Source organism: Choloepus didactylus, chromosome 3 (genome assembly GCF_015220235.1).
Source record: "Choloepus didactylus isolate mChoDid1 chromosome 3, mChoDid1.pri, whole genome shotgun sequence".
Lineage (NCBI taxonomy): Eukaryota > Metazoa > Chordata > Mammalia > Pilosa > Megalonychidae > Choloepus > Choloepus didactylus.
Window position 1 is genome coordinate 211,891,492 of NC_051309.1, and position 14,229 is coordinate 211,905,720.

At 48.0% G+C, this 14,229-nt stretch overlaps 1 protein-coding gene across 1 annotated transcript in view; it reads right to left on the minus strand.

Moving 5' to 3' along the window:
- Positions 1 to 372: 372 nt before the first annotated feature.
- Positions 373 to 14,229, minus strand: part of PRAG1 (PEAK1 related, kinase-activating pseudokinase 1) — a 57,507-nt gene continuing 43,650 nt past the window's right edge. Inside the window, exons 5-6 of the mRNA XM_037831275.1 lie at positions 8,218 to 8,969; positions 373 to 1,712 (exon numbers count right to left, since the gene is read on the minus strand). Of these exons, the coding sequence (XP_037687203.1) occupies positions 537 to 1,712; positions 8,218 to 8,969 (1,928 nt within the window). The 3' untranslated portion in view covers positions 373 to 536. The remainder of the gene's footprint in view (positions 1,713 to 8,217; positions 8,970 to 14,229) is intronic.

A 14,229-nucleotide genomic window follows, 5' to 3' on the forward strand; every position in this document is an offset into this window, starting at 1 on the left:
CCAATATGCTGGGGCCTGAGTTGACTTGTATCTGCTGAGAAGCATAAGCCTGAGGACCCTTCAAGTGGCCCAGCTGCTGCTTCTGAGGTTTATATTTAATTCTATGCACCAAAGATGTTAATGCACGTGGGGATTAAAAAAAAAAAAAGCTTTGCTCATGACTCAACCAAAAAAAATTTTTAAGATGGATGATTTGTTTTTTTTTTTTTTAAATAACAATTTGACAAGAGGGTGGGATTGTGACCAGGCTTCATTCTGTTGCAAAACTGTCCTCAGGTCCTGGGCTGAGCTAGAAATGTGCATAATTACAGGTGAAAACTGGGGAGAGCTCGGGGAGGAGAGGAGGCCATGGCGGACAAAAAACCTGTAGTCTTTCATATTTATATATTTTATACATATATTATATCTAAGTCTGACAGTCATTTGTACCATTTCCCAGGGAGACACTGATGTTTCCAAGGCAAGGAAAGGGCAAGGCTGGGTTGGGAGTCCCGGTATGGAAGAGGGCAGCTAAAGTGCAGGCTGAGGGACCCGGCTCACAGAAGCTGCAGGAGCTTCAGTGTCTGCAGGAGGGTTCCGGGCTCTGCCGGCGCCAGGTACTGGCAGCAGAGCCAGTCCTCCAGCTCCACCCCCCGCCTGCGGTCCACCGCCTTCTCGGCAAACTTCATCATCATCACGGCCCGCTTCACATCAATCCAGTTCTGCAGGGTGCCGCAAAGTGCCTCCTCGGGGGTGCCCAGCTGCTCTACCAGCTCCCGCCGTGGCCCCCACAGCAGGCACTGCAGCACGCGCTTGGCTTCGCCGATGCAGATGCGCTTGATGGGGTCAGCCTCCAGGAGCAGGTGGGCGAGCTGCTGCAGGCCCAGCGAGTAGAGGGACAGGGTGGGCAGCGGGGGCAGGTCCTCCTGCCGGTAGTCCCGTTCCCGCAGCTGGGCCCGCACCTCAAACGGGTTGGGCTGGTGCAGCAGCTCATAGATGAGGATGCCAGTCTGGAACTCATCGAACTTGCGGTACTGGGAGGCGGACACAATCTCGGGAGCCAGCCGGGCCTGGCTCTTCTTCTGCTGCGGGTTGGCGGTGCCACCCGGCTTCTGCTTGGCCTTCAGGAAGTTGCTGATGATGAGCCGGGGCAAATGCTTCTCCCCCGGCCCTCCTCGACAGGTGGGAGCTGCTAGGAGGCCAGGGGTGACATTGGCTGGGAGGGCTGCAGAGGGGCCAGTGGAGGGGATAGCAGTGGGGGCAGCTGACGGGGCAGTGGGAGGGGCACCAGAGGTAGCAGAGGGGCTGGCAGAGGCTGCCTGGGAGGCCTGGGGTGTGCAGTGCACCAGCAGCAGGTTCTCCAGGCACAGGTCCCGGTGGATGATGCTGTGCTCCTTCAGATGCTCCAGCCCATTGCAGAGCTGCAAAAGCAGGAAGCACACGCGCCGCTCATAGACCTCAGGCTCAGCCCGATGGCTGGCGGCCGATTCCCGCACGAAGTCGGCGGCGGTCTGGTGGGGCACCTCACGAGTGATGACCACCACGCAGTCCTGCTCCTGGGCAGGGGTCTGTGCGGGCAGGGCAGGCAGAGGGTCTCTGGGCACATCGGGAGAGCCGAGCATGCTGGAGGGCACCGAGGCAACAAAGTGGCCACAGTCCTGCTGGATGTTGAAGTGCACGGGCACGGACGGGCTGCAGCACGAGGTGGCTTTGGGCTCAGGGGTTTTGCAGATCTGTGGGGAAAAGGAGAAGGAAAGTCAGGAGTGGGGTCCATCAGTCTCTTCTACACGTGGTGCCAGGACAACTGGAGATCGACATGCAAAAAGGTGAGCCTAAAACTTTATCTCAGCCATACACAAAATGAACTCACCATGGATCATATAGATTTTAAGGGTCAGAGCTAAGACACTACAAATTTCAGAAGAAATCACAGGAGAGAATCCTTGAGACCTTGACGTAGGCAAAGATGTCTTAGCTACACATCAAAAGCATGGTCCATAAAAGAAAAAACTGATAAACTGGACATCATCCAAATTCCAAAACTTTTGGGCTTCAGAAGATACCATGAAGACAAAGAAAAGCAGCAGATCAGGAGAAAATATCGCAGAACCCATATCCAATAAGGGGACTTGTATCCAGAATTTACCAAAAACTTAACCATTCAACGATAAAATAGCCTGAGCAAAGAACAGGCTAAGGATGTGAGTAGACATTTCACCAAAGAAATGATGATACGAATGGCCAATAAATACATGAAAAGGTGGTTAACCTCATTAGTCATTAGGGAAATGCAAATCAAAACCACAGTGAGATACCAGGTCATACCCACTAAGATGACTGTAAAAAACGAAAAAGGCAGACGATAACAAGTGCTGATGAGGATGTGGCAAAATGGGGACCAGCATACACTGCAAGTGGGAACGTACAATGGTGCGGCCACTTTGGAGCACACTTTGACAGTTTGCTAGAATGTTCAACATAGAGTTACCCTATCACCCAGCAAGAGTGGGGTCCCTGCAGTGCAGCTCACTGGGATTGCAGGAAGACATCTGTCATCCCCAGCGAGGGCTGGACAAATCCCCGTGAAGCCAGAGAGAAGTGACATGGGCAGTCAGCCTCTCCCCCCACCCCTCCCCTCCCACTGGAAAGGGCAGCTGCCTCACAGTGGGTGTCTTTGACCTCCGGGGTGGTCCCTTCCTGGGGAATCCTAGAGAGGTGAGGACCTTAAATCTGTAGGACTTGGACAAGATGCCTCAGGCTGCCCTGGTTTCTAAATACAGGTTAAATATGCAACGCTTAGAAGCCTGGAATGAGCTGCAGGGCTGTTTTCAGTGGAGCTTCTGTGTGGAAGTTGCATACTTTTTCTCCGAGAGAGAGAGAGAGAGAGAGAGAGAGAGAGAGAGAGAGAGAGAGAGAGAGAGAGTGTGTGTGTGTGTGTGTGTGTGTGTGTGTGTGTGTGTAGGAAGGAGGTCACAACAGCTGAAACAAAGTAGAAATCTCTCCAGGGAATAGGGAACCTAAACCCAAAGACACCCTCTGAAAGAAGGTGGGAATAATCAGAATATTCGACAGCTACCACAAGCTCCTCTGTGGGGAGGGTCCCTGGGGAATTCACACACACGGGCTCTTTCCCTCCACTTTGGTCTCTCTGCTTGTTCAAATGTCAGGACCCGAGGATCTTTAGCAAAACTAAACATCTTGCAGCCAACCCTCGACTGGACTCCTAAGCAAGCCAGCACGGCCATTTGTCAGGCGTCGATTTCCCTATAAGTACAAGGAGAAACGGCCGAGGATGTTCAGTGTTCTCCTCTCTCACAGGAATACTGTGCAACCTCACACATAATCAGTGTGGTAAGGCTGAGAAGAAGAAAAAAGATACCATCCTTCCAACAATCCCTAAATAACCCTTCCTTTGGGCTGTGGCATTGCCACACTCGACTGATTACAGCCGTGCATGAAGCACCACAGTGCTAGAGGGGATGTGTTATAAGTTCTACTGCACACACCTTTTCACAGGGATTTATTTATACTGCAGCTATGCAAACCTTCTCAGCAAGAAACCTTGTCATAAATGAGTTCAGTGGCCGAGGAAACTTTTTAATAGCAAACTGGGAAGGAAAACACATTCATTTAATAATGTCCCTATTAAAGAAGTAGCATGGAAATAAAAGGAAGTCCATTTTATCCCAGATGCTGTCACCTATTACAATAACAAAAACGATTTTGAAGATATGTCTGAAGGGCATGATTTCAGGCTTTAACTAGTTTTGTTTGCCCAACTCTATTCAGTTTTTAAATGGCAGCCTTCCGAAACACTGTAAAACTAAAGGAAATAGTGGGAGCTTCAATAAAATAGTTTTGCAAATAAAATACTCAAGGCAACTGGGCAGCCACTGGATAGGCACCTGCCTCTTGGTGGATCTGCAACAAAAACATCCTTGGTGTCGGGGTCACTCCCTTCCAGTGAAGGCTTCACAGCCCCAGCAGACACCTCTGGACTGTGGCATGCGTGGAGCACTGTGCCAACTTAGCATTTTTCAAGTAGCATTTCAGTAAAATCTTCCCATAACTCTGCGGTAGATGCTAATGCAGGGGTAGAAACGGAGGTTTCTAGAGTTTAAATGATTTGCCCAAGATCACGCCCTGGGAGGCGTTCTGGAGGTCAAAGGCAGGGGTTTTGGAGTAAAAAAGAACTTGGTTTAAATATCAACTCTGCCACTCACTGGCTGTGTAACCTTTGGCCAGATACTTAACTCAAAGTGCGTTTTCTCAGGGGGCGTTGCTGGCTGCTCCCCACTGGGGCTGCTGTCAGGACGGAAGGAAATACTGCAGGTGTGGCAGGGTGTCCGCCCCACATGGCCAGCCCTCGGTGTAGCCAGGGTCACTGCTCGTGTGTTAGGTTTTGCCGGAGTCGTCTGCGATGTGTAACAATCCAGAGCTGGCGTGTGGGTATTGTACCAAGCAGGCCAGTACAGCTGCTGCAAAGCAAAGCTCGGGAAGTGTTTCCCAGGATTCTTTTTCTCCAGGGTGTCAAAGGCCCGGGCCAGCAAACACTTCCAGCTCAGAGCTCCAGCGGGGCCGCTGACAATATGCACAGAGATGTAAATGAAGGAGCCTGGTAAATGGGAACTAGGCTGGATGTGTTTCAAAATCAGGGAGCTGGGGCCTCTGGCAAGAGTCGCGGCCTCTTCACGCCACTGCACAGGAGAGCGCACAGGGACTGTGCAGAGGGCATGCTTAATTGCCTTAAGCAGCCCCCAGGCAGAGCGAGGTCATGCAAGAGAACTGGTGGGGGTTAGTGCATGGACAGACACATCTGCTCTGTTCCTCGTCACCTTTCATTCCCACCTTCTCTCCTCTCCCATAAGCATTTTAGTTTCAGGGTGTCTGCGTTCGAGGAGTTTTGGCTCAAGACATTCACGCAGACCTTTGGTTCAGCTCAAATTTCAAACGGTTTTGCCTTGGCCAAGTCTAGTTTTAAACCTTGGAGCCAAGGCCTCATTCATGGCTGAAAATCTGGGCTAAGTCATGTCTGTTTTAAAAACTAATACTAATAAAGAAATGGCCCAGCCAGCAGAACATAGGTCGCTAGTTACCAGACTGGAGTTCTAGATGACTGAGAAATGAAACAGCTTAGAAAACTCAAACAGAGCTAGTGAATTTTTCCTCGCCCCAGGCACATATTCAACGAGCTGGACTACAAAGAGCCAGCTGGCTTTCTCTCGCTGCTGCTTGCCTCTGAGCCCAGGAATGGAGGCTCCAGCATTTGGGGGAGCAGGTGTGAGCCGGCTTTTGTTAACTGGATCTTTGCCACTGGGGGTTACATTTGAGTCCTGCGCTGACTCCCTGTTTAGCATGTGCAGATGAAATGAGCTCAGCAACCAGCCTGCACAGAAGGCGCACGAGGGTAAACCGTGCTCCCTCCAAGCGGATTCCCAGATGATTGTATTCTGTCTAGACTGGGGCACTAATGAAGTAGAACAGCTGCAGGTGCAAAATGCTGCTCCCCAGGCAACCCCCTCCGCGCATTTACCAGGCCAGGCACATTTGCAAATTGATATTGTTATTCCAGGTGATTTTGTTGCAAGATTACCACAGTGTGCATATTTGAAGCTCTTCTCCAAATTTCCTTCTTGCATGGTACAGGGATGGTTTGTGAACTACTCAGGGTTCAGGAAAGCCATGCAGGAGACCCCTAAATGAAGGGCCTACCTTCTGGTTTCCTTACGGAGTGGGTTTCTAATGAAATGAGGGGCAATGCTTGTTTTTAACATCCTCTGGGAAAGCTGAATTTTCTGCACTATGCATTGGAGAATATAACTAATTCTACAATATAATCTGAGGCCCTAGAATCTAAGCTGTACGACACAGCCACTTACGGCTATAAAAAAGCAAACCGTTTGCCCCGCGGTTCTGATTTGGCGGTAGATCCAGGTATCTGGTGCCAGGTGGCCCCTTATTCTTGCAATCGAGTCAAACCACTTTTACCATAATCCTCTCCACTAGGCTTTTTACCCCTCAAAATGGGGAGGTAAGCTGCCTTTTGATGCTGAATGAGTTCCCCAGGGGCAAGCCTCAAGAGACAAGGTGAGAGACCAAGTCACTCAAACACAGGTGGGAGTAGAGAGGTAATCCACAGATCATTTTCTCAGGTTCCCTGGGGCTGGCAAGAGTGAAGAACTTCCTTGGCTCCATCCCTTTGGCTGCAAAGAGCTCAAACAAAACCGTGGCTCTGGGCAGTTAGTGAGAACCCAGGCTACTCGTTTTCAGCTCAATGGAGGGTTCAATCCCTTTTTTCTTCACCAGATGCAGAACCATTCTGAGAAGGAGGGAGGGAAAGGCTGAGATTTATTTTTCTCTTTTAATTTTAGTTGAGGAGTGGCAGGGAAGGGTAGGACACTAAGAAAGTAGCTGCGGGGATTAGATATTATAGAGGCGATGACATTTGGGAAACAGAACCATCCAATCTCATTCAGGAAGCTAGAGTTTCCGTCCATCTAGCTCCTGCCATCTTGGCCAAACCCCTCTACTCTTTTGGGGCCTTGATTTCTGCACAATAAACTGGATTCCTCTTGTAGCTGCTTGTGCTAGTTTGGAGCTGTATGCACCCCAGAAAAACATGTTCTTAAATTTAATCCATTCCTGTGGGTGTGAACCCATAGTAAGCAGGATCTTTTGATGAGGTTTCTTGGAAAGTATGGCCCAGCCTGATCAGGGTGGGTCTTAATCCTAGTACTGGGGTCCCTTATAAGCTGAATGAAATTCAGACACAGAGAGAGAAAGCCACAGAAGCAAGATGCTGAAATTCCTCAGAACCCAGAAGCGAAGGGAGAGGCCAGGGGAGGCCACATAACAAGCTAAGGACCCAAATCACCAGCTGCCAGCCCCAGAATGCCACAGTCTTTGGGAAGAAAGCATCACTTTGATGATGCCTTGATATGGACTTTTTTCCAGCCTCAAACTGTAAGCAAATAAACTCCCTTTGTTTAACTGGACCCATTTCATGGTATTTGCTTGTGCAGCCAAGGAACTAAAACACCGTCTCCCTCGTTTTTTCACAGGAAGGCAGCAAGTAGCTATATATAGCCCCTCAAACATATTTTATGGTGGTGTTATAAATTTCTTAAAAGAAAAATCTCAAAATAAAATTCACTGCAATTTTGTTTGGCTAATAACTGTAATATTTTAGAAAATGTTTTCTGGTAATCAAAAAGTTACCCCACCAAGTCCCTTTTTCTTTAGTTCACTGTTTCCATTTTTCTAAATGGGAAAAAGAAATAGAATGTCTTGGGATAGGCAATGGTGGAAGTGACCCAGGGTTCCCTCCTCACCTCCCACCACAGCCTGCATTTATAGAAGATGCATGGACCCATCAGATATTTAAGGAACACCGAAAGAAGTTGAAAAGGGGAGCCACAAGGAAGGACCAAAGTCTATGGCAGAGACCACAGTGGCCCAGATGGGTGTGGACGACCCAACCAGATCTCTCAGAACTGTGCCCACGAGGTGTGGTGACAACAGGCCTGAGCCAATGACAAAGAGTAAAGAGCTGTGTTACCTTGGGCTAGTCACTTAACTTCTCTGGGCTTCATTTTTCTTAACTGAGGGGATCAGAGCATAGGCTTTGGAGACAGACAAACCAGAGTTCAAATCCAAATTGGCTGCCAACTAGCTATGGGCAAATTACTTAATCTTAAAAGCCTGTGATTCACCATCTGTAAAACCTCGCTACCCTGCAGAATTACTGTGAGGTTTAGAGGCAATGAAGTCAATATACCTAGCCAGACAATGAGTGCTTGATAAATGCTATTATTACTCTTATTGTTCTAGTAGATGCCTGGGTCTCACACTCTTGCTGACTCTAACCTTTGAAGGACAATATCTTAATTGTCCATCTCCCTTGCTAGATTATACCCTCCATAAGGAATCTTGAGTTTATTCCTATATACCCAGATCTTTGCAGTGTACCTGTATATCATAGGCACTCAGTAAAAACCTGCTGAACAAAATGAATAAACTCTCCATTGCATTAAAAGGCAGCTATTTTCTGACTCCACCTAGTGCACACAAGACTCACTCCTGGAAGCAGCGAATGCATCTTATATTTATACTACAAACCTCACCACACCGTGTCCTTGATCAGGTCAAGAGTGAAATCTTTGAGCTTTAAGTATTCCAAGGAACATTAGGAATCCGCCCTCCTCGTGAAACCCAGAGGAGGGGGGTGGTGGTACCTACTTTCACAGCGTAGGTGCTGCCGGGGTCCTCGGAGCAGGTGGCGCAGTAGTAAATGGCATCACCCGAGTCGCAGCAGGGCTTGTTACAGGTCAGCTTGAAGAGTGACCAGTTGTTCTCATTGAAGTGAAGCTCCTTTTTCTGGCCACCCATGAAGAGGTCCTCGCACTTGGCCACGAGGCGGCGCAGGGACTGGGTGTAGAGCTCCCCCAGCTTGGCGTACGTGCCCTCTTTGCTGCTGATGCTGCCCAGGAGCCGGTGGAGCCGAAGCTGGGAGCTGGCGCTGGAGGCCTGGCTGGAGATGCTCAGCTGGGAGGCTGAGGTCGAGGGGATTCCTGTGCATTGGAGGCTGGGGCTCCTGCAGCCACTCTGGCTGCCCGCCGTCCCCGGCGCTGGGGCCCAGTGGCCATGGCCTTTGAAAGCTTTCTCCAGGGGCTCAGAGGAGAAGACACGATGCTGGCGGCTCCCAGGGCTCGGGGAGTAGAAGGGAGATTCATCGTGGACACAGACGTTGGTTTCAGAGTGGCTGAGGTTCAGCTTGGGACTTGCCGTCCTTGGCTTGGAGGAACCTTGGGTCCAGAAGACGCCATCTGGCGAGGAGGCTGTCCGGCTCACTACCTTTTTCTGGGGGAGTGGAGGGGGCTGTAGGGGGCCATTGGGGGAGACGTCCTCAGTGGAGCCCGAGGGGAACGGGACAGGAGCAAAGAGCTTCTTTCCACTGTTGGTGGGCGAGTGAATTGGCTCATATGATGGTCCTGAAAAAGAAACAGAAGTAGTCTGGCTGGAGGCCAATGCTATTGTGGGCTTCTTTTTCTTTTTTTATCAATGCAAGTTATTTTATTTAACTTTTAACTTTACGTCTTGAAAAGACAAGAGGCACAGTGTACAACATTCAAAATGCAAAAAAAGATATACAGTGAAATTGGGTCTTCCTCCTACCCCTGCCCCACAGCATCAGTCCCTCTCCTTGGAGGAAACCGATGTTGGCTGTCTGCCATGCATCCTTCTGGAGATATTCCAAACAAACACAAATGTGCATGCACACATTTATACAAAGGGGAGAAAACAGAATCCACTGTTTGGAGCCCTGCTTTTCTTTTCACTTGACACTCTATATTGGGGATATTTTCCTATCAGATCTACAGATCTTTCTAATTCTTTTTAAGCCACATCATAATGTATCATTATATGCAAATATCATAATTTATTGAGCCAATGCCCTCTCGATGGACATTTAGGTTGTTTTGATGCTTTGCAAAGAATGCTGCAAAGACAACAACGAACTTGAACGTGTGTGGCTTGACCGGATTTTTTTAAGTCAGCTTTATTGATGGTGTAATTTATCTATAGTAAAACCCCCTCCATGTAGTGTACAGTTCTATGAGTTTTGACAAAGACCCTGCTGACCTGTGGCGGTGGGGGCAGACCCATAGACATTTTAGAAGCCTGGGGAATGTGATTTTACAAAGGAGGAAACAGTTCTGAAGGTAAAGTGAGTCTTTCTAAGACCCCACAGTTCCCTGATTAGGGGAAGGTTGGGGCCACAGGCTCTGCAGAGCAGGGACATTTAGAAAAACTGCCGAGAAAGCACACAAGAAGGGAAGATGGAGGGCTGGTTTAGACAGGGCCCTGACAGGACTTCACTCTGTGAACTAACTCATAAAATGAAACATTCTTTCACAATGAAACAGGATTTCAGGTAAAAAAAAATATGTAGAAAAGAGGTACGGGCATTGGAGAGAGAAAAGGTCATATTGAAACAATAAAAGTAAGAATTCCTTCATTCTAAGAGCCGACTGTGAGAGTTTCTTAGGGGGACAACAGCTTTTGGGGGATAAAAGGAGCACCAGCTCTACTCATGGGTTGTAAAACATATTCTATTATCATGAAGGTTCAAATGTGAGAGACGTATGGGTCTTGGATTCGAGGATTGTACACCTCATCTGGTTCTGGCCATGCATGCCTCTTTGCATCTCTCCCCGCACTAACAGTGTGACTAGAATGAAAAAGAAACAACACACGTCAGCCTGAGGCAAGGGGTGAGAGGCCCCAAAGGAAGCAAACTGCTAGTTAGCTTTGTCTCACCTCACTCAGGTTCCAGGACCCTTCCAAGGCTGCTCTGAATAGTCAACGACCCTCTGTCACCCACACCGAGACCCTCCCCTGCTTTCTCCAACCAAGTGGGGCAGCAGAATAGGACAAAAGGTGGCACCAGGCACCTCAGGGCAAGGCTGGGTCTCCCTCCACAGGAGCTCCTTAAGGAGAAAATGAGGTACCCTTTGGGAGCCTCATAAATCGGGGGTCTGGTCCTTCCCTCTTGTGAGCCTGGGAACCAGGAAAGGATCCTCATTGTCCCATCTCTGCTGGAAGGAGGGGAAGTGGAAGGTGATGCTGAAGTCCTTGCCCCTGCTTCACTGACCCGGGCAGCATCTGCAGGTGGCAGCAGGGGCTTCCTGCCCAGGACAACACACACATGCAAAACTCCCGGGAGGGGAAAGGTGGTGTGAGAAGCCGTTGCAGGAGCTGGGAACCCACATGTTGGTGCAGAGAAGGCCTGTGCTGCAGGGCAGACTGTCGGGGGCCCCCACAAATACCTTTCCCGGCTTCATTATCTCTCAGCAGACCCTGAAGGGTGCACAGAGCTTGTCGTGCTCTCTTTGCCCGCTTCCATGTCTGCAGAAGGCAGTGACTCTTGCTTCTCAGTGGTTCATCAAGATCATACCCAGTGTTCCTTCCCATCCCACTCTGCCTTGTTAACAGCAGCTGAGGTTCATGCCAGAAAGGCTGAATGAGTGATCTGGGTCCCTTCCACGAGGGGCCCAGGTTAATTAAAAATCATGCAGTGGTGGCACGGTCAAGACCAGCCAGCTTTACAGCCCCAAGTGTTTTTTCCCTCCATTGTTAGGATGAGGGGAGGGCAAAAAACAGCCAGCCAGAGAAGGGGAGATCCTGATGGCAGCTAATCTCAGCAGGCTCTAAAAGCCTAGAGCCCAGAGGTCCCCTACCCCATCCGTACCAGGATTCAGGGTTGGCAATGCGGAACGGATGAAGGTTAAGACGGAGGACTCACTTCCCCTCCTCCTCCCTCTAGCAGAAGAGGCTAGCGCCTATAAAAGGGGGGGACAAGGCCACCTATCTGTGAACCTCTCAAAGGATACTAAGGCTCAGCAACCCAGCACCCAGACCAGTGAGTGTGAGAGGTGGGTGGAAGCATATTCATTTCCTGACTTTCCCACTTTCCGGGTAGCGGAAACCTGTCACCACCGGAGTGGCACTGACAACAAATTCTCAATGTATTATCAACAGGCAGAAGATGGGGGTGGGGGGATGGAGTGTGACCAGGTTCCTTCCCCAGTGCTTGATCAACTCTGGTTGTCAGAGGCCCCCCCTCCGGGTCTCCAGCTGGCCAACTTCCTGCGTAATCCCTCATAAAGTGTAGTATTTATTTTCCCAGCTTTATTCATTTTATCTTCCTTATCTTTAATCTAAGGCCCTCCTCGATGCTTCTGACATGCCCGTTTCTGCTTCTACTCTGATTTGAGGCTGAACAGCAGAATGGACCCTTGCTTACTATGAACTAGCTGTCAACCAGCCAAGTTTCCTCATTTACAAAATGACACAATTGCATCAACTTGAGGGCCTCTTCCACCACTAATAGCCTATCATTTCAACCATGTTCTCCATGTTCGAATATGCATTTTTTTCTCATGGCTGACCCTGAAATAAAATACCTATAAGCACATGGTTAGCTTGCTTCAAAAGTCCCTTCCTCTATCTCTAGTACCCAGAGATGTCCCAGGTCCCCTTTTCAATCTATAAAGATAGCAGGAATCTGTTTTTAAAATAACCTGTTACATTTCTCATTCCCTAAGAGAATCAAGAGATTTCGCCGTAGACTGTATGGTAAGGCCCATGCTAAAAGGAACTTATATGTTCAGGCAGCTGGAAGGTAGTGATTTTTCTCCTTTACCAGCTTGGTCCCTTATTTTCCTTGGTGAACTGTGCCAGCCAGTGACTCTGATCAGGTCTATGCTCCATACAGACTTGGCTAAGGGGTACCGGCTATTAGGAGAGAGGTGTGGCTCCAAGGATTAGCATGTGCGCTAGCTAATTTTTCTTTATTTTCTTAGGTGGTATGTGTTCCCTACTCCACAATCGCTTGGAAATGCCTGTACTAATTAGAGAATGGCATGTATGAGAGAATGCGTCCCAACCACGTGCTAACCCAGCAGACACAAAGGACTGTAGTTCCACAAGCCTCATCAGGTGAAGTGAAGCCCACCTGCTATGTGACACCTCGCATATAACTAACTGGACATTGCATGAGTGTATCAAGACTTGTCTTGAAACTGCACTAGCTTTGTGATTGGCACACCACCTTCCAGACCGACGCATCCTTCCAAACTTGAACACAGGAGTCCTTAAAGCTGTTCTTCAGGTGTGGGACCACAGCCAGTGAGACGGCTGTCATTTACTGAAAGTCCCCAAGCTCCTTGGGTTTTATTTTATTTTTTTTTTTTTTTATTTTTTTTTTTAACTTTTTTTTTTTTTTTTTTTTTTTTTATTTTATTTTATTGAGATTTATTCACATATCACGCAGTCATACAAAACAAATTGTACTTTCGATTGTTTACGGTACCATTACATAGTTGTACATTCATCACCTAAATCAATCCCTGACACCTTCATTAGCACACACACAAAAATAACAAGAATAATAATTAGAGTGAAAAAGAGCAATTGAAGTAAAAAAGAACACTAGGTACCTTTGTCTGTTTGTTTGCTTCCCCTACTTTTCTACACATCCATCCATAAACTAGACAAAGTGGAGTTTGGTCCTTATGGCATTCCCAATCCCACTGTCACCCCTCATAAGCTACATTTTTATACAACTGTCTTCGAGATTCATGGGTTCTGGGTTGTAGTTTAATAGTTTCAGGTATCCACCACGAGCTACCCCAATTCTTTAGAACCTAACAAAGGTTGTCTAAAGTGTGCGTAAGAGTGCCCACCAGAAAGCCATAAGGACCAAACACCACTTTGTCTAGTTTATGGATGGATGTGTAGAAAAGTAGGGGAAGGAAACAAACAGACAAAGGTACCCAGTGTTCTTTTTTACTTCAATTGCTCTTTTTCACTCTAATTATTATTCTTGTTATTTTTGTGTGTGTGCTAATGAAGGTGTCAGGGATTGATTTAGGTGATGAATGTACAACTATGGTACTGTAAACGATCGAAAGTACAATTTGTTTTGTATGACTGCGTGGTATGTGAATATATCTCAATAAAATGATGATTTAAAAAAAAAAAAAAAAAAAAAAAAGAGTGCCCACCAGAGTGACCTCTCGGCTCGTTTTGGAATCTCTCTGCCACTGAAGCTTATTTCATTTCCTTTCACATCCCCCTTTTGGTCAAGAAGATGTTCTCCATCCCACGATGCCGGGTCTACATTCCTCCCCGGGAGTCATATTCCACGTTGCCAGGGAGATTCACTTCCCTGGGTGTCTGATCCCACGTAGGGGGGAGGGCAGTGATTTCACCTTTCAAGTTGGCTTAGCCAGAGAGAGAGGGCCACATCTGAGCAACAAAGAGGCATTCATGAGGAGACTCTTAGGCACAAATACAGGGAGGCCTAGCCTCTCCTTTGCAGCAACCGTCTTCCCAAGGGTAAAACTTATGGTAGAGGGCTCAACCCATCAAACCACCAGTCCCCTATGTCTGTGGTCATGTTAGCAACCATGGAGGTGGGGTAGGCAAATACCCCTGCATTCTCCACAGGCTCCCCAAGGGGGCACTACATCTTTTTTTTTTCCTTGTTTGTCTTTTTTCTTTTTTTTAACTTTCCCTTCTTTTTTCAAATCAACTGTATGAAAAAAAAAAGTTAAAAAGAAAACAAACATACAATAAAAGAACATTTCAAAGAGACCATAGCAAGGGAGTAAGAAAAAGACAACTAACCTAAGATAACTGCTTAACTTCCAACATGTTCCTACTTTACCCCAAGAAAGTTACATA